This window comes from Rhinoraja longicauda, chromosome 1 (assembly GCF_053455715.1).
Source record: "Rhinoraja longicauda isolate Sanriku21f chromosome 1, sRhiLon1.1, whole genome shotgun sequence".
Classification (NCBI taxonomy): Eukaryota; Metazoa; Chordata; class Chondrichthyes; order Rajiformes; family Arhynchobatidae; genus Rhinoraja; species Rhinoraja longicauda.
In genome coordinates, this window is record NC_135953.1 from 119,912,256 (window position 1) to 119,931,521 (window position 19,266).

Here is a 19,266-nt window from a genome sequence, read left to right on the forward strand (position 1 = left end):
CAAGCTCTTGGGAAGGAAACAGGAAAAACACCAATGCATCCCTTACCATGACTTCTGTGCAGAGGGACAATCAAAAAGGAGATGGATGACAGCCTCCTCCCAAAGGTGCTGGGTCTCTGAGCCTTGGAAGGACCACACAAGTGGGTTTCCTCACCACCATCCAAAGCTGCAGTTTGGTGCCTGTGGGACCAACAAACCTTGGTTAATATAGTCAAACCCAGGGAACAGATGGTCATAGAATTAGAGAGTCATGCAGAATAGCGAAAGGCCCTTTGATCTGTCATGTCACCTCGAACCACCTCCCACCCATTTACACTAATACTACACTCATCCACTTTTATTCTTTCCACATTCCCATTAACTCCCCCATTTTCTACACACTGGGAGTAATTTACAGTGGTCAGTTGAACTTCCAACCTGCATGTCTCTGGAACATGAAAGGAATAAGAGGACCCAGAGGAAATCCAAATTGAGCTTCTGGAAATAAATCCTCCTGGCAGATTTTTCAGATGTCCTTATAAACCTATATTATTAGTTCTTGTGATTTGCATGATTGATCTTTAAGAACACTTGCTCTCATACTTTATGCAGACCATAACTTTCCAATAATTATTTTTTCTCTTAACAAAATACAATATAATTCATCATGCTCACCCATGCTGTAATTAATTAGCCTTTTACATGGCCATACTGGGTTTACCAATGAATTCTCTTCATTTGCTTTAGTACAGAAGGTACCTAAATGATTATATCAACATAGAGAGAGGAAAAGACAGATTTGTATTGTCTAGAGCCTTAGACTTACAAGTTCTTACTGAATTCTCTGAGGGATTTTATTCTTATTAAACCCATTTTTTGAGGGCTGTTTTCTTGACCAATGAAGTCTCCACCTTGTTACTTCAAGTTCAACTTTACAGCATTTAAGATGGATTGCTAAACTGCTAAACCCATAAACAGCTTATAGTCAAAGGGAAATGAGAGAAGAACTGGGTGGAATTGGAGATTCACCAAATGTTGAAGGTTTCAAAGCTTTCTAAAATCTTCTAAAATCTTCTAAAAGCTTCTAAAATCAGGAGGGCTGAGGCCATGGTGGAATCTGAAAACAAGTAGAGGAGACCACATGATGAGCATTAAACTCAGCCCCGGGGTGCTGTGCAGCAGAGGTCTTCCCAGCGAGCCGCAGCTATACCCAACACCAGGCCCGGCTCGCCTGCCAGGGAACCGAGAATCTTTCTAGCGAGGTAAGCTGTTGAGCACGACCCCTGCTCGCCACTTGAACCGGAGAGGAGGGAGTCAGACAGACAGACGACTGGTAAGCAGACTGGCTGTGGGAGCAGTGCACTGCCTCGACAGTGGAGTGGGCCACTGGAGGCCCTGCAGCAGCCTGGGGCTCGGTTGGACCGGGCGCCGCTCCAAGAGGTCTAGCACTTGGACCGGACATGGCCTGCAGCGGCACAGAGTGGCGGAGCAGCGGTTGAGGACACTAACGGCCACTCTTGGCCTGGCCGACCCTGCAACACCAACATGACAACGGGTCTTCACAGTCAGGTTAGGAACTCTAGATCTATAACAATTGGGACTTGCAAATGGAGCCAAATCTGGAGACCATGTCTACTGTCTCAGTGTACAACTTACTGGGGTCTCGAACTGAAACGTCACCCATTCCTTCTCTCCAGAGATGCTGCCTGTCCCGCTGAGTTACTCCAGCATTTTGTGTCTACCTTCGGTTTAAACCAGCATCTGCAGTTCCTCTCTACACACTGGGCAATATGGATACTGGATGAATCAAATAGGATTGTTGGTAGGAATTTGAATAAAATAATCAATAAATCAAATGAATCGCAAGCACATCACCTTGTTATTTATCCAGATAATAAATGAAATAAAAAATAAAGCCTTATGATGGAAATGGCAAATAAAAACAGAAAGTACTGGAACCACTCAGCAGGTCAGGTGACATCCATCCAAAGAGTTATGGAATGTACTGTTCAGGTCAAAGATCTGGGAAAGAGAGAAAATGTTAGCATTAAATTGCAGAGAGAATGGGGAAGGTTTGGATACAATTAAGTCATTTCTTTTGATAGGCTAAGACCAGGGATGTTATGAGGATACGTTGTAAACTAGGTCATGTGGATCATGGGTAAATGGGGTTAAAAGGAGAGGAGACCACGGACAAAGAAATGTAAAGGCTTTGAAATTGGAGGTGCCAGAGAGTGGGAGTGAAAATATAATTTGGAAATCCAGTAGATATAAGAAAGTAGCAAATAACGGTCAGAATAAGGTTAGTAACTTGAATGATCACTTATCAATGTTTAAACATTGCGGCACGGTGGCGCAGCGGTAGAGTTGCTGCCTTACAGCTAATGCAGCGCCGGAGACCCGGGTTCGATCCGGGTCTGTCCGTATGGAGTTTGTACATTCTCCCCGTGACCTGCGTGGGTTTTCTCCGAGATCTTTGGTTTCCTCCCACACTCCAAAGACGTACAGGTATGTAGGTTAATTGGCTGGGTAAATGTAAAAATTGTCCCTAGTGGGTTATAGGATAGTGTTAAAGTGCGGGGATCGCTGGTCGGCGCGGACCTGGTGGGCCGAAAGGGCCTGCCTGTTTCCACGCTGTATCTCTAAACTAAAACAAAACAATTCAATGTTTAATAAACAGTTTATCTCATAAATAGAGGATGAAATTAACCTATAGCCGAGAGCATCTCTGGGGTAAAGGAATAGGTGAAGTTTCGGGTCAGAACTGTTGTTCAGACTTTGGTATAAACCAGTATCTGCAGCTCCTTCCTCCATGATGGATGAGCATGCGGTTTTAACCAAGTCTCCTCTTGTACCGAGTGGAGTCCACTGCCCACATTTCCTGCATGGATTCCCTATTGCCTTACTTCAGATCTGGAAGATAGCCTACTGGACTTAATTATCCCGATCCTCCACAGCCAGGGTCTCATATGATGCTACCTGCTTATGCTTAAGGGCCAGAACGGACCCGTCCCACCAAATGGCAGAGATAATCCCCAGCGTTGCCTTCTGGTCAAGCTGTCCTGGTTTTTAGATGTTTCTGAAATTCCTGACGTATTCAAAAACTATTTGTATAAATTCTAAAATATTGAAAATGATTAAACCATTCAAGATACCAAAGCACTCAAAAACACGCTGAAGTATAGCATAGCCAAAAAAAAGGAATTATAATAAACAATAATCTACTATTTAGGGCATGGCAGTTTGTTGAACAATAATTGTGGCGTGGTGTTCCAGGAAATTTTGTCTACACTTCATGTTTAGCCAAAGATTGTGAGGTTCCTGTATGGTGAGAATAGATTGGAAATAACCCACCATCTCACCAATTCAATAATCTCCCTTGATTATTGTTGAAGTCTCCCAAAGAGCACAACCTATGGTAGGGATTAGAATCACTGACAATCTCCTCTAGATTTCAGAACGTGGAATTTCCAAAGCTGCAGTCTGTTTCACAGTGTTGAAACAGCAAGTGAATGCAAGTGGGATCCATGTAGATGGATAGAGATGGGTATTTAATGGGTATAAGAAAATAACTGCAGATGCTGGTACAAATCGATTTATTCACAAAATGCTGGAGTAACTCAGCAGGTCAGGCAGCATCTCGGGAGAGAAGGAATGGGTGACGTTTCGGGTCGAGAAGGGTCTCGACCCGAAACGTCACCCATTCCTTCTCTCCCGAGATGCTACCTGACCTGGTGGGTATTTAATGGGGTTGGGGTTGGCATAGGCTGAGTGACCTGTTTCTGTGGTGCAGGATTCCATGACAATGAGTGTCAGGTCAGAGCATTAGGTTAGGTGGGCGAAATGGGTTGGCATCATAGGTAGTGATGGGAGGTGCCACTGTCACAAACGGATGTTGGAGAGTCTGAGGAAGGTCTACACAGAGAGACAAATTTTAACTTTGAGAACATCTAAATGCACCCATTTGCAAGTCTAGTAACCACATACTGACACCCACTCAGGAAGGTTCACTGGAAATAACATGAGAGCAGACTTCATGTTTACTCTTAATATCCGCTTCATGTGGACTATGCGTGTGTGACTGAATTGCCTGGAAATGACACCCAAATTTGCAAAGCATTCTATTACACACTATACACATCTGACCATCTGTCCCTATTAACATCTCTGGTGCAGAGAGGATCTTAGTTTAGTTTAGAGATACAGAGCAAAAGCAGGCTCTTCGGCCCACCGAGTCCGCGCCAATGAGCAATCCACACACACTAACACTAACACTATCCTACACACTTGGGACAATTTACAATTACACCAAGCCAATTAACGTACAAACCTGTACATATTTGGAGTGTGGGAGGAAACCAGAACTCTCAGAGAAAATCCATGTCGGTCACTGGGAGAACGTACAAACTCCGTACATACAGCACTTAGTCAGGATCAAACCCAGGTCTCTGCTGCTGTAAAGCAGCAACTCTACCGCTGCGCCACTGAATAATTTATGTAAGGAATACATATGTTCATCAATCCATTTTATATTACAAATCCAATAGGATAACACACATAAACATTATGTAATGTGATCGTTTTTTCATGCCAACCAGTTAAGCTGGGAATTCCTGTACACTGGTTATGAATGCACAGCTGAATCAGCAGTGTTGAGCATTACATTTTGAATGCAGCTTATTCACCAAATATGGGTGATGCCTAAGTAATTCTCTGCACCGGGTATTTGTGCAAGATAACATCTGCAATCAAAGAGGTGACGGATTGCTTTATCCAGCAATATTAGGTGCAATATAACAATATACCATAACAATTGTTTCCATTTCCACTGGTGAGGACGAGGGTGTAAATTTGAAATAAAATCAGAAAATGCCACAAGTACTCAGTTGGTCAGGAAGCTTCTGTGCACAAAGAAACAGTGCTAACGTTTCAGGTCCATCACCCTTAATCCGAGCAGGGAAAAGCTAGAAATCAACCATGTTTAAAATTGGAGAGGAGGGAAGGGATGGAGAAGTCAAAGGAATAGTCCATGAAAATGTGAAGAACAAGAGAGGCCAAATGACTCAAAAGTTACTGCTGTCAGCTGACAGAAGATGGTGAATATTTATCAATGACAGGTCATTTGTCAAGAGGAGGTGCAAATAGTAGAAGACAAATGAGGACTGAGGAGAAAGAACAATAATGCTAGAAATATGAGACATAAAACAATGCAGTTTCTCGAAATCTGAAATAAAAGATCATGCTGGAAATAACCAGTATGCCAGGCAGCATCTGTGGAAAGAGAGAAAAACGGAGTTAATGTCAGAAGTTGAAGCCTTCTATCAGAACTGGTCGGCTGATTGGCCAACTGGAAAGGCTGGACATCTGAAATTGTTACATTTAATGTTGAGTGCTAGGGGATGTACCAGGCTAGGCAAAGGTTCAGGGGCAGTCCCTCGAGCTTACATTGGGCTTTTTATGGGACTTTGTAAGCGGCCAAAAGCAGAGAGGTCAAGTGAGAAGAGGAATATAGAATTATAGTGACAGGAACTGGAAGCCCAGTCACATTTGCAGACTAATTAGAATCATAAGCTCGTCTCTAAATTCCTGGACTTTGGTCATAGTGCTGCCATCTGTAACTGGCTTCTGGATTTATTGACTAGCAGATCGGAGTTGTTTAGAATTTCACAGAACATTATCTCCACCCCAACTTTCAACACTTGCCCCTTCGGGTTGTGTGCTCAGTCCGTTGCTCTACTACCTGTGCACCCACGACAGTGCGGCCAAGTATAACACCAATTTCTTTGCACTAAGTTGGATTTTTTAGCACTCCAATCTTGCACTATTTCACTGTTTTGCACTTGACATTGTATTTTGTTTGCTGCATTTATCATTTCTGTTTGTATTTTGCTTACTCTGTCAGCTTCATGTGAACAAGGGATTTCATTGCACCCTGGTGCATATGACAATAAACTGAACTGAAGTGGACCATGCAGTCAGAAGGAATGGGCCCATGGAATGTTGAACGTAGAGGTGAAGATGTGTCTGAGGATGGCATCACATTGAAAATGCTGGAAACTATGGAGGATGATCTATTGAATGCAAAGCATGGTGGGATGGAAGCTGAGGACAAAGGGCACTCTATCCTTGTTCTACTCGAGAGGAAAGCAAGGTGAGCGAAAGTATGGGAATTGGAATAAACATAGTTTAAATCTACGTCCATGTGTTGGCAGGAAAGGCACAGCAAAGGAAAAAGAAAGAAATGTGTAGGAACTGCAGATGCTGGTTTAAACCGTAAACACAAAAAGCTTTAGTAACTCAGCAGGACAGGCAGCATCTGCGGAAAGAAGGAATGGGTGATGTTTCGGGTCGAGACGTCTGAAGAAGGGTCTCGACCTGAAACGTCACCCATTCCTTCTCTCCAGAGATGCGATCTGTCCCGCTGAGTTACTCCAACTTTTTGTGTCTATTTTTGGATAATGTGGAGATTGAACCAGCTCTGACTTAGAATCATTGAATTGACATCCGTGGCACCATTGGTTTTCTGTCACAATGTCACTCAATCAATTGTGTGGAAAGATGGATCTCATGAAGTCATCCAGGCAGGAATAACTAGATTGGACTGGCATAAAAATGGTTACTGCCATTTGGTTGATTTCAATGTCATGGCCCATCTCAGATCACTGGGAGATCTCTTTACAGGGAGTCTAACTTCAGCACAATACTGATCCATGTTTTTACAATCCCTGCTAAATCTTGGGAAAAGAGCGAGAGTGAGTATTGAATATATTTGAGAGTCTGGGTGCAGCGACTTGGCCTCTCAAAGTTCACTGCTTCACAGTATACTGAAGGTCTGGCTGTACATGAATAAGGAACCAGAGTGGCAGAATGTTAAATGTCAACAGGGGCAGTGCAAGACCCACTGTTCATAACTGCAGCCCAGAAAAGGTGTCTCCTGAGAACCTCTGATCACCAGCAGGGAATATTTTCCACTATTGCCACCTCCTTTTTATTCCCACAATCAGGACACATTTGCTCCTGTAGATTCCATATCTGGTGGCCAGAGACAAACTTACAAATCACATACTCAAGCAGATGACTGGGCGAGAGGTGGCATATGCTCGGCAAGCTGCTTGCTCACTAGTAAAAACAAGGAGCTTCAGATGCTGTTAACACACAAAAGAACACATGGTGTTCACACGTGAACACACGGTAACTCGGTGGGTCGGGCGGCATCTCTGGAGAACATAGATAGGTGAGGTTTGGGGGTCGAGACTATTCTTCAGCCTGATCGTAGGAAGAAGAAAGCTGGAAGAAGGGAGAGGCAGGGCAAAGTGTGGCCACACGCAGAGAGGTTGGTGGGGGGTGAGGAACATGGTTGGAACAAAGGCCAGAAATAAAAGCAGAAGGTGTTAGACTACAATGAAGAATTGTGAAATTAGACGGAGGAAAGTAGGGGTGTGGGGGGGGTGTAGTTTAGTGTCTAGGTGGGGCACAAGGGAAGGGGGTGGAGAGGAAAGAAAAGTGTGAGTGCGTGTGTTTGTGTGGGGGGAGGGGGGGGGTTGTTAGTAATGGGTTACCTATTGTTTATTTTCATTCAATTTGTTTTGGCTATGTTATACCCCAGCGTGCTTTTGGGTACTTTGGTATCTTGAATGGTTTCATCATTTTAATATTTTATAATTGTTCCAAATAGTTTTTGAATACGTCAGCGATTTCAGAAACATCTGAAAACCAGGACAGCTTTCCCAGAAGGCAAATGTTGGGGATAGGTGGTTATCTCTGCCATTTGGTGGGACGAGTCTGTTCTGGCCCTTAAACACGTAGCATCATATGAGACGCTGGCTGTGGAGAATCGGGACCATCAAGTCCAGTAGGCTATCTTCCAGATGTGAAGTAATGCAATAGGGAATCCATGCAGGAAGAGTGGGGGGTGGACTCCAAGAGACTTGGTTAAAACCGCATGCTCATCCCAACATGGAGGAAGGAGCTGCAGATACTGGTTTATACCGAAGGTATTTATTCACAAAATGCTGGAGTAACTCAGCAGGTCAGGCAGCATCTCAGGAGAGAAGGAATGGGTGACGTTTCGGGTCGAGAACCTTCTTCAGACTGATGTCAGGGGGGGCGGGGACAAAGGAAGGATATAGGTGGAGACTGGAAGATAGAGGAAGATCTGGGAAGGAGGAGGGGAAGAGACGGACAGAGGAACTATCTAAAGTTGGAGAAGTCGATGTTCATACCACTGGGCTGCAAGCTGCCCAGGCGAAATATGAGGTGCTGTTCCTCCAATTTCCGGTGGGCCTCACTATGGCACTGGAGGAGGCCCATGACAGAAAGGTCAGACTGGGAATGGGAGGGGGAGTTGAAGTGCTCGGCCACCGGGAGACCAACGCGGACTGAGCGCAGGTGTTGAGCGAAGCGATCGCCGAGCCTGCGTTTGGTTTCGCCGATGTAAATAAGTTGACATCTGGAGCAGCGGATGCAATAGATGAGGTTGGAGGAGGTGCAGGTGAACCTCTGTCTCACCTGGAAAGACTGTTTGGGTCCTTGGATGGAGTTGAGGGGGGAGGTAAAGGGACAGGTGTTGCATCTCGTGCGGTTGCAGGGGAAAGTGCCCGGGGATGGGGTGGTTTGGGTAGGGACGAGTGGACCAGGGAGTTACGGAGGGAACGGTCTCTGCGGAACGCAAAACGGGGAGGGGATGGGAAGATATGGCCAGTGGTGGGGTCCCGTTGGAGGTGACGGAAATGTTGGCGGATGATTTGTTGGATACGCTGGCTGGTGGGGTGGTAAGTGAGAACAAGGGGGATTCTGTCCTTGTTACGAGTGAGGGGTGGGGGAGCAAGAGCGGAGCTGCGGGATGTAGAAGAGACCCTAGTGAGAGCCTCATCTATAATGGAAGAGGGGAAGCCCCGTTTCCTGAAGAATGAGGACATCTCTGACGCCCTAGATACCGAAGATCGGCACAAAATGCTGGAGCAACTCAGCCGTTCGGGCACCATTTATGGAGAGAAGGAAGAGGTACTGTTTCCGATCGGAACCCTTCTTCAGACTGTCCGAACAGACATTTTTGTGTCTGTCTTTGGCGAATTCAATGTTCACGACACCATTGTCAATGAGCTTCCCACCCCGCTCACCAGGGGAACATTCCTGCGGATGCGGAAGGCTGGGATAGTGCTTCCACCACTGATGATAATAATAATAATAATAATACATTTAATTTATATAGCGCTTTTCAGGAAACTCAAAGACGCTTTACAGAGCAACAAGACATAAAAACAAACAAACAATTTGTCCAGACGGAGAAATAAATCTTCCCATCCCCTCCCCTTTCTGATAAGGAGGAGATTACACTTTATCTTGCAAAGGAAGTTCAAAGCTATGATTTCTGTTTTCATTCTTTCCCAGTTCCTCCTCGTTAGCACTATCTGCTTTGGAAACCGTGGCACATACCGCTGAGTGTAACGAACATGTTAACAAAAGAACAATAATCACAAGCCATTTTCGAGAATGTAAGTTGCTTCAATACTTCACAGACTCGGGAAAAAAAAGAAGAAAAAAAGTTGGCAGAGGCTCAGACTGAAGTCAGGAAGCTTCGCACACAAAGAGCAGGCAGTCCAGGTGCGGGTGGGCGGGTGGGTGTCTTGGTGAAGCAGAAGAGATGAAAGCGCTGGAATCATTTCAGGGACAATTGAATTTGACGGTAGAACGCCCTTTCCGCTCGGATAAACCAAGGGTTTATATCTGGGGATCTGATCCCGTGCAATGGATTTGTCGTCTGCAAAGAGGCGCAACAGGTCGCTGTCTTATTTAAAACTTAATATACCGAAACTGTTCTACTTACAAACGCCCCTTTCCCCCTGCCCTGCCCCGTTCTGTTCTTTCTCTCGCATTTTAAACGATGCACACTTGCCATTACAAACGCGGTATAATTTGTATCACGCACGCAATATTCTTGCAAGAGACCCATGTCGAGGACTTTGAAAGCCACTCTTTGGTCGGACATCCTGTCTTAAAATTGCACTCGCACGCATGTTGAAGGTAATCGAGCCGCCCCACCACTAGCAAGTCATAAAATACCACCCTGTCACCGTAACTGCTTACAAGCTATTCACTGTGTGTCTTCACCTGTAAACAATAGGAATGTAAAAGTCACAGCAGGTCACGAATGGGAGAGGGCTTTCGCTTCAGCCTCTCAGTGTAAGTGATTCTAAAACAACCCCAGACTTGTTCCTCTGATGACAAACCATGGGTGGAAGCTCGGCTACAGATAAGCACCCATTGCGGCAGCTGCCAAAAACGGCCTCTTGTGATACAACAGGCGCGTCGGACCCGCGGAGACAACCTTGGGGCTCTTTAGCATGTTTCTAACTGGAGGATTCAAACACATTATATATTAAATTAACTATAATTGTAAATGTTCTGCCGACAGGAACTAATCCCAAATCAAACAGCCTATTATGGCTTTTCGGTAATCCCGACTGTTCAATTCACAAGAATTGCTTTCAAGTAATTGTGTAAACAACCCTCAATAAGAGTCTCTAATTAAAACTTTCTTCTGGGTTGAAAATCCCTTGTTTTCCTCGTTTTCCCAATGAAATTATTTTCATTCCATTTTAAATCATACAACGTAGGAGGCCATTTGGCCCATTGTGCTTGTGCTTTCCTCTGCTTTTTCCCACGACGCTATAATTTTGCTCTTTTTTCACGGATATAACCAATTCTCTTGAAAATCTGTTTCCACGCATATTACGACCACACATTTCAAGTCATAATTTGACACCCATAATTTGTTCAATTAATTTTAAACTAAAATATTTCATTTACGTTTAGTCCATTCAACTGACTGGAGACTAAAATATCAGTCTGACAGTTGAGACGAATTTGATCACCTCTAACACTGTACACCAGCACGATCCTACACACCAGGGACAATTTACAATGTTTACCAAAGCCAAATTAACTTGCAAACCTGTATGTCTTTGGAGTGTGGGAAAAAACCGGAGCACCCGGAGAAAACCCAGGGAGAATTTACAAACTCCGTACAGACTGCACACATGGTCAGGATCGAATCCGGGTCTCTGGTGCTGTAAGGCAGCAACTCTACTGATGTGCCACTGTGCAGCTGAATTTTTTAAAATAACACTACTGGAAGCACTCTGTGGATCAAGCAGCATCTGTGGAGAGAAACGGTGAGATAACATTTCAGGTCGAGACCTTTCATCACACTGATGTGGTTTGCTTTTTACTCAAGATTCAGCATCTGCAATTTCTTGTGTTTCTGGGTTAAAGGCAATAATCAATGTAGACATAAAATGCTGGAGTAACTCAGCGGGACAGGCAGCATCTCCGGAGAAAAGGAATGGGTGACGCTTCGGGTCAAGACCCTTCTTCAGACTCTGGTTCTCTCTACTCTCCAGTATGTTTATTTGTACTGGAATCTGGAAATAATGATGTGGGGAGAGTTGGACCCAGTCTCTTAATTTTTCAATAAATATTTTAATTGAAAACCACAGTGTGTGGAAGAACCTGAAGAAAGCTGGTACAATAGATAATAGGTGCAGGAGTAGGCCATTCGACCCTTCGAGCCAGCACCACCATTCAATGTGATCATGGCTGATCATTCTCAATCAGTACCCCGTTCCTGCCTTCTCCCCATACCCCCTGACTCCGCTATCCTTACGAGCTCTATCTAGCTCTCTCTTGAATGCATTCAGAGAATTGGCCTCCACTGCCTTCTGAGGCAGAGAATTGGCTGAAGCCAGCAAAGACCTGGCTGAAGTCTCCCAATGGTCGCAGAGTCTGTATCAATGCCAGTGATAAGAAGAATATTGTTCCGGCAAGAATTATAATTTCTCCTTTCCTCCTCATTCATGAGAAAAAAATAAACATTTCTATCTCCAGTGCTCGAGTAGCAGCTGAAAGACAACGTGCAGCCATGAAATTGTACACTGATTTTCTCCTCGGGTTTTTGATTTGGAGCCAATGACGGGATGGGCTTGAATTTAGAACCTTCCAAGACAATGCAAATGAAAGGTAGTAAATGCACCAGATCCTCAGACCTGGCAGATTCACCCCATCAATGCATGACATGCTTTTAGGATACCCGCTGACCAAATCTGGCCCCACGTGACAATATCATTTTGCAATCAATGCTTGCAATCCTGTTAATTTACTGAAAGAGGACTACTGTGTTGGAAGGGAATAAATTGCAGGCAGGAAGCAAGAGAGCAATTTATATCTTTATTATTTGTGGGAATTAAAGTAAGAGTGTAAAATCAATAAATTATTCATAAATCATAAGGAAGCAAAATATTGACAACCTTATAATATACACTTATTAAGATTCCACTCCATTCACTGTAATTCATCTTTGACCTTAAATGAATATCACTGTCTTGCTGATGGCATGATAACACATCACTTTGCTCCTTATAATTTCTTTGTATAATTTCAAATGCCTGGTATATACCTAACTGATAAGTGCAGGTAATTGCCATTTCCTCTTCCATTGTCATATTATTATCTGTCTTTTTGCCTCCTCATTCATTAATTATTATTCCTTACATCATTGATTCTGTAATTTGGAGCCTTTTACTGGAAAGTTGCTCCAGTATTTCCAGGATACATTAAATTTAATTGTAGCTTCATAAATGTCATTGAGAGGAAATTGACATCAGATAGCCTTAGATTAAATCTTAAACTGAATACAATCGTGTAAATAATCAGAAGAAACATTTTAATCCTAAATGGAGCGGGCTACAAGGCCTGCTTGTGTGCCAGATTCTGTCCTTGAACCAAATCCTTCCTGGTTCACTAAACCTTACACATGCAGGAATTTAAACTTGACCACTTTTAGAGAGAGAGATCTGTGCATATCCTGAGTGTAAAGGCAAGGCAGGAGCTCAATTTCATGCTCCCCCTTCCCCCAACACTCAGTGATCATTCAGTAAGCTATGGATATGCACCGATGTGTCCCACCAGAAGTGGTCACATTTAAATTCCTGCACATTTAAATTCCTGGAATCTGGAATGTATTCATATGGATTATGACTGAATGGAGCCAACCTGAGGTCTTATTCAATGTTTACCACAGATTGGTTCTTAAATTTATATTTTCTGATTAATATTTGATTGCAATAATGTGAGGAATGTCAGTTCAACAAAAAAATACATTTTCAACAATTTTAACTGAAGAATTCTTCTCCCAAGGGGGCTGTGGAGAATCAAATCACTGATTATATGCAAGGCAAAAATAAATGGATTTGAGATTTATTATTGTCACGTGTACCAAGGTACAGTGAAAAGCTACCACTACCAGACATGTCTGAAGAAGGGTCTCGACCCGAAACGTCACCTATTCCTTCTCTCCTGAGATGCTGCCTGACCTGCTGAGTTACTCCAGCATTTTGTGAATAACTACCAGACATCTGATCATTTGGGACAGAATTTTGCAGCCTCAGCTCTGACCATTATTTAGCCAGTGGGTGGTGAATCTGGAGAATTAATTTCCAAAGACAGCGGTGGAGGCCAAGTCATTGGCGATTTTTAAAGTGGAGGTTGATGGGTTCTTGATTAGCATGAGCGTCAAAGGTTACGAAGGCAGGAGAACGCGGCTGAGAGGAAAAATAGATCAGCCATGATCGAATGGCAGAGCAGACTCGATGGGCTGAATGGCCTAATTCTTCTCCTATGTTTTATGGTCTTATTATGATCAGGGATATAAATATGGGTTTATGTTAATGGAATGATTGGAAGTTACCTTATTAAAACCACAATTGGGACAGCTAATAATAACTCAACAGATAAATAAATCTGCAGATGGGTGCAACTATCAACTCCTCCCAAATACACATGGACAGATGCCAGGCAGTGATGCATTAAAGATCATCTCACTGTTTCTGATGTTGCCAATTGTGGCCCCATAACAGAAGAAGAAATCGAAAAATTGAAATGGAAATTAATGGCCGTCTTGTAGAAAAAGTTTTTGACTATTTTGCTGCATTTGATCTGTACGCATGCAGACACAACTCATCAAAAGCCCATTCAGTGCATATTAAATATGCTGACTACTCTTTTAGAAAATAGGTTCCAGAATATTTTTTTTTTTACATCTAACCAACCTACCACGAAACATAAGAGAATGCAGATGTTGAAATCTCAAGCAAAAGCAAAACTGCTGATGGAACTCGATGGGTTAGGCAGCATCTCTGGAGGGAAATTAAAAGATGATAATCCTGGTCGGGACCCTACTTTACATTTTCTCGGACACATCCTCGTACCTACCACTTGACTATGAGCCACAAAAATGAACACTAAGCCACTAGGATGTGCAGGCAAAACGGATTAGCTTTACTTGGTCGGCACAGACAATGTGGGCCTGTTCCTTGCTGTACTGTATTATGTTCTCAGAATGAAAAAAGTCTTCTTGTCTCAGTACTACATGGGGTGTTACTTACCCCATATACTGAGATTGTGACACCTTATTTCCAGATGTCCACCTAGGTAAAACATCCTCTCAATACCCAGAGTGTCTAGCCCTGTCAGAATATTGCAAGTGTCAATGAGATTCCCTTTTTATTCCTTTAAATTCAAGTGAATGCAGGTCTAGTGAACCCTATCTCTTCTCAGATGACCATCCTGCACCACTTCTATGGAAAGTATATCCTTTCTTGGGCAAAGTAGCCTAGGATACTCCAGGTGTGGTCTGTTGAGGGCTATGGTACATTGTACAGAGAGGAGGCGAGGCCAGCATACACCAGCCACATTATATCTGAGTGGAGGAGCAGGCTGGGCAGGTTCGCTGGCCTACCCCTGTTCCTATTTTCTTGTGTATAGTTGTAAGACATCCCTCTCCTGCTCCTTGTGTACCTGCATAGTTGCTTTCAGAGTTTGGTGTACAAGGGTACACAGGTCCCTTTCCACATCAACATTTCCCAGTCTATCACCTTTTCCAGAATACTCTCCCTTGCTGTATTTCCTACTGAAGTGGATAACTCTGCATTTACCCACACCATATTGCATTAATCATGTATTTGTCCTTTCATTTTGTTTGTGCAAATTGCCTTGAAGCCTCTTTCTGACTTCCTCATAAATCACAATCCCATTCAGGAAATACCAAGGAAAGAAATGTTCTTGGCAGTAAGTATCCCAGTTGAGTTGGGAGTATTTCTGTAAAGGGGCTGGCTTGATATAAATTTATTTTCACTTTGGGAAAATGGGTTTAGTTGGGTTTTATTGGCACAGGGGTTTTATGATTGCCTCATTATTTTTGTAATATGAATGACTGGAGTTAACAATAACAGTTTGTTGCAGGATTTAATGGTTAGTTTCTTGTCATTGGAATCTGTGACAAACCTATACATCTTTTTTGGAACTGGTGCATCTGTTAATAAATATTGGACTTAAAATTAACAATGACAAGGTAATTTTTCTGTAACTGAAAATTGTCTTCTTTGGTATAACTCAGATTAAAGACACAATCCTGACCAACAAAAGGAAGCCTTAGTAAATCTTATTTAGTTCACCAGGTCACAGATGATCATTGATGCTGCAATCCACTTGCTAGTTTGACCATTGTGAGCTGCTGATGCTCCAAGGTAAAGAACCTAAAGCTAACTGGACAGAAGAGCACACCTTAGCAACTGAACTGCTAGAAGCTACCGAGATAGAAGCTCCTTGTCTTATCTCTCTAAATCCAAATAAAGCACTCAAATTTAAATAGCTGGTATTCATCAAAGCTTTGCTGCAATTTTATGCCAAGAGTTTTATAACAAATTGCTTTCATTGCATTTGCCTCAAAAAATTTGACTTTGAACAAAAGGCCAAATATTGGTTTGGGAAGACATTTAAAGGGTACATTTTGGCCAATCCAACAATTATCATTGGTCGGCACCTGTTGACCCTGGTTTTTATTGACCTGACAGGGAGAACACTGTTTTTTTCTATAAGATTGGATTATGTTAAAAATTGAAGTACAATTTGCACATTATCTGGAAAAGAATAATCTTGTTGTCCCTTTCTCCCATTATACCATGAAAATAATTTTAAATTATGTTCCATAGGAAAATCCTCGTGAGCACATCATTATTCATTCTTTTATCGCCTACTCAAATCCTGAGCAGTATCAATGGTAATATTAAAAAGCACCCTAAGAAAGACAGAAAGCATTCATGGGAATCATCAGGTAAAGAAAAACAGGTTGTACATCAGGTAACGAAAAACAGCTGAAAAAGGCCATCCCACAACATGTCTTAGCTTTAACAGTTCCAGAAAAACTGCTGCTAAATGCATTTGAAGTGGTCAAGTTGCTCCATCTTTAGCTAATATCCACCTCAACTTCAGGGCCGTTTTTACAGCATTATGGGTCCCCGGGCAAAGCAGTGTACTGGGGCCCCTACCGTTACTCTCCCCCACCCCCCTTTCCCTACCAGCCCCCCCCTGTCGTGCCGGCAAAAAGCACTTACCGAAAAGCACTTAGCGATGGACTTAGGGTGCTACATTGTTGCGAAAAGCACTTACAGATCGCTGTGAGAAGCACTTAGTGACCGAAAATGTTGCGAAAAAAGCACTTATTGAACCTACATTTTTAAAGTAGTATTTATTTATTGCAAGTCACTTAACATACACAGATCAGCATGGGGCCCCTATGCTCGTGGGCCCCCGGGCAAGTGCCCATCAGGCCCATGCGTTAAGACGGCCCTGCTCAACCTGCAAAATGAAGAAATATCAGGGTAATGAAAACAAACCTGGTTCCATTTGTCCTTGAACTTCCCAACTGATATCTCTTTACTGTGTCTGCACCGTTGTGCACTGTTGTCACATGCTAACACTCTCTTCCACATTTCATTCCCATCCTGCAGGGATACAAAACTCTGACAAAGTAATTTACCAAGAAATGAAAAAAGTCGCATGGTAGAAACAAGGAACTGTAAACGGTACAAGGTGCTTTGGTGCAAGGTAGTGTACTGATATACATTGCTAATGTCATTTAGTTTATCTCTGATATAATAATGCTTTGTGAGTTGATCTTGCTTTCCTCACGTCTCCACAACCCACTGAGGGAACAGGGTCTGACCTCCTCCTTGATTTTATTCTCCATTATTGTTTTATTGTCAGGTGCAGATCAGAAGAATGGTGTTGTTGTGGCGGCTCCCAAGGGTCGGGCCATACTACTACCGACCCCTCGGCACGGGAATGGACCAGTCCAGGGGGGCGGTCCGGTACCATGTATATAAGGACAAGGTTTTGGGCGCGAAGCCATTCCGGCAGACTCGACCCGTCTGATAACCGAGGAATAATAAAACAGAACGTCCCGAAATACCCGGCTTCTCGCCTTTATTTCGGGCCTCTTCCGACGCGCCACATTGTGACTATTAATACATTTACAAAATGAATCAAGGCCTTCCCATGTTGAGTAAATACTCCATTGTCTGAGATGTAAGAAAATAACTGCAGATGCTGGTACAAATCGAAGGTATTTATTTCACAAAATGCTGGAGTAACTCAGCAGGTCAGGCAACGTCTCAGGCGAGAAGGAATGGGATGAGATGATCTGCATATGCAGATTAACAGTGGAGGTGGATATTAATCAAGATGCATATTTTCGCAGCATTACTGGAAGAAATGGCAATTACACTACAACTGTTGTGTAAATTACATTAACCTCAAACATCAGGATTATCAAAAGAGGAAATAGTACTTTAAAAATGATGCTGAAATATTTTGTGAGGTCATTCAACTAAGTCCACAATTATACTGGTCATGAATCTAATGTGTTTGTGCATTCTATTGCATGCTATACTGTCTTACCATGGCACTACCAAGTAATGACTGGATGACTAATACAAGTATCCGGATGTCGTTTCCATGTAATAGAAAAATGGAGTGGTAGGGGACAGAGATGATTATTTTGATTGACAGATATGATGTGATTGATTCATCAATCTGCTCATCATTAACACAGCCCAAAGGCGTGAGCATTTTTTAATTGGCAATTTAGAAGAAACTGACATTTTCATTGTTAATTTAGTAACATTCGGAAGAATTTAGACTGAGAAAAATACTAAAACATTTAAGGAAAAATATGTGAACATATTAGGTTGAATCAATTAAAGGCCGAAAAGAATGGTCAGAAATGGACCCCAATCAACACATTGCTCAATTTATAGATCTGGGAACACCTACAAAAGCAATGTGAAATCCAGTCTGATCAATTACCATCCTATCCACACACACTCAATCAACAGAGGAGGGAAGGGATTATCTCATGTTAGCATTTAACCAAGCATGGCATCAAGTAGTGCAATGTAATTTCAAATTTTGGGGGCGGCACAGTGGTGCAGCGGTAGAGTTGCTGCCATACAGCGCCAAAGACCTGGGTTTGATCCTGACTATGGATGCTGGTTGTACGGAGTTTGTACCTTCTTCCTGTGACTGCGTGGGTTTTCTCCAGGTGCTCCAGTTTCCTCCCACATGCCAAAGATGTGCAGTTTTGTAGGTTAATTGACTTTGGTAAAATTGTAAATTGTCCCTGGTGCGTAAGATAATGTTAGTGTACGGGGTTTATTGCCGGTCAGTGCAGACTTGGTGGGCCGAAGGGCCTGTTCAGCGCTGCATCTCTAAAGTATAAAGGATCAATAAGAAAAGCAGTGAGAAAACCCTCCTCTGTCACGAGGCATACCTAACCCAAAGAAAGGTCGTGCATTTAGTGGTCTAGGTTTGAGACCATTCATCTCATCACTCAGACATTGCTGCATGACTTCATCAGGGCAGTGCCCAAGGTCCCACAGTTGTTAATGGGAGTGGAATAATGGGGGAAGAAGATCCATATGCTGTTGCGTTTCAGGATATAATATCTAAGCAATTAGAGAACTTAATAAGTGTGAAATTGATCAGTCAGATATAATGAAAATGAATTAGGTCATAAGGTCATAAGTGATAGGAGTAGAATTAGACCATTCTGCCTATCAAGTCTACCCCACTATTCAATCATGGCTAACCTATCTCTCCCTCCTAATCCCATTCTGCTGCCTTCTCCCCACAACCTCTGACACCCGTACTAATGTTGCTTTTCACTTAGTATGGCTCTATGGTAACTCAAATTTCACTGCACCTTAATTGGTACATGTGACAATAAACTGACCTTGAAACCTTGAAGCCTTAACCTTGAAACCTTGAATGTATCTATCTCTGCCTTAAATATATAAACTGACGGCCTCCACAGCCTTCTGTGGCAAACATTTCCACAGATTCAGCAACCTCTGACTAAAGAAATTTCTCCCCATCTCCTTCCTAAAATAACGT

At 42.9% G+C, this 19,266-nt stretch overlaps 1 protein-coding gene across 1 annotated transcript in view; it reads left to right on the top strand.

Annotated features, from left to right (window-relative positions):
• The window catches only part of LOC144596724 (uncharacterized), a 25,756-nt gene extending 8,505 nt beyond the window's left edge, over positions 1-17,251 (top strand). The window contains exons 2-5 of the mRNA XM_078405456.1: positions 5,882-6,130; positions 9,370-9,473; positions 16,824-16,920; positions 17,080-17,251. Of these exons, the coding sequence (XP_078261582.1) occupies positions 5,949-6,130; positions 9,370-9,473; positions 16,824-16,879 (342 nt within the window). The 5' untranslated portion in view covers positions 5,882-5,948 and the 3' untranslated portion in view covers positions 16,880-16,920; positions 17,080-17,251. The remainder of the gene's footprint in view (positions 1-5,881; positions 6,131-9,369; positions 9,474-16,823; positions 16,921-17,079) is intronic.
• Positions 17,252-19,266: the final 2,015 nt, after the last annotated feature.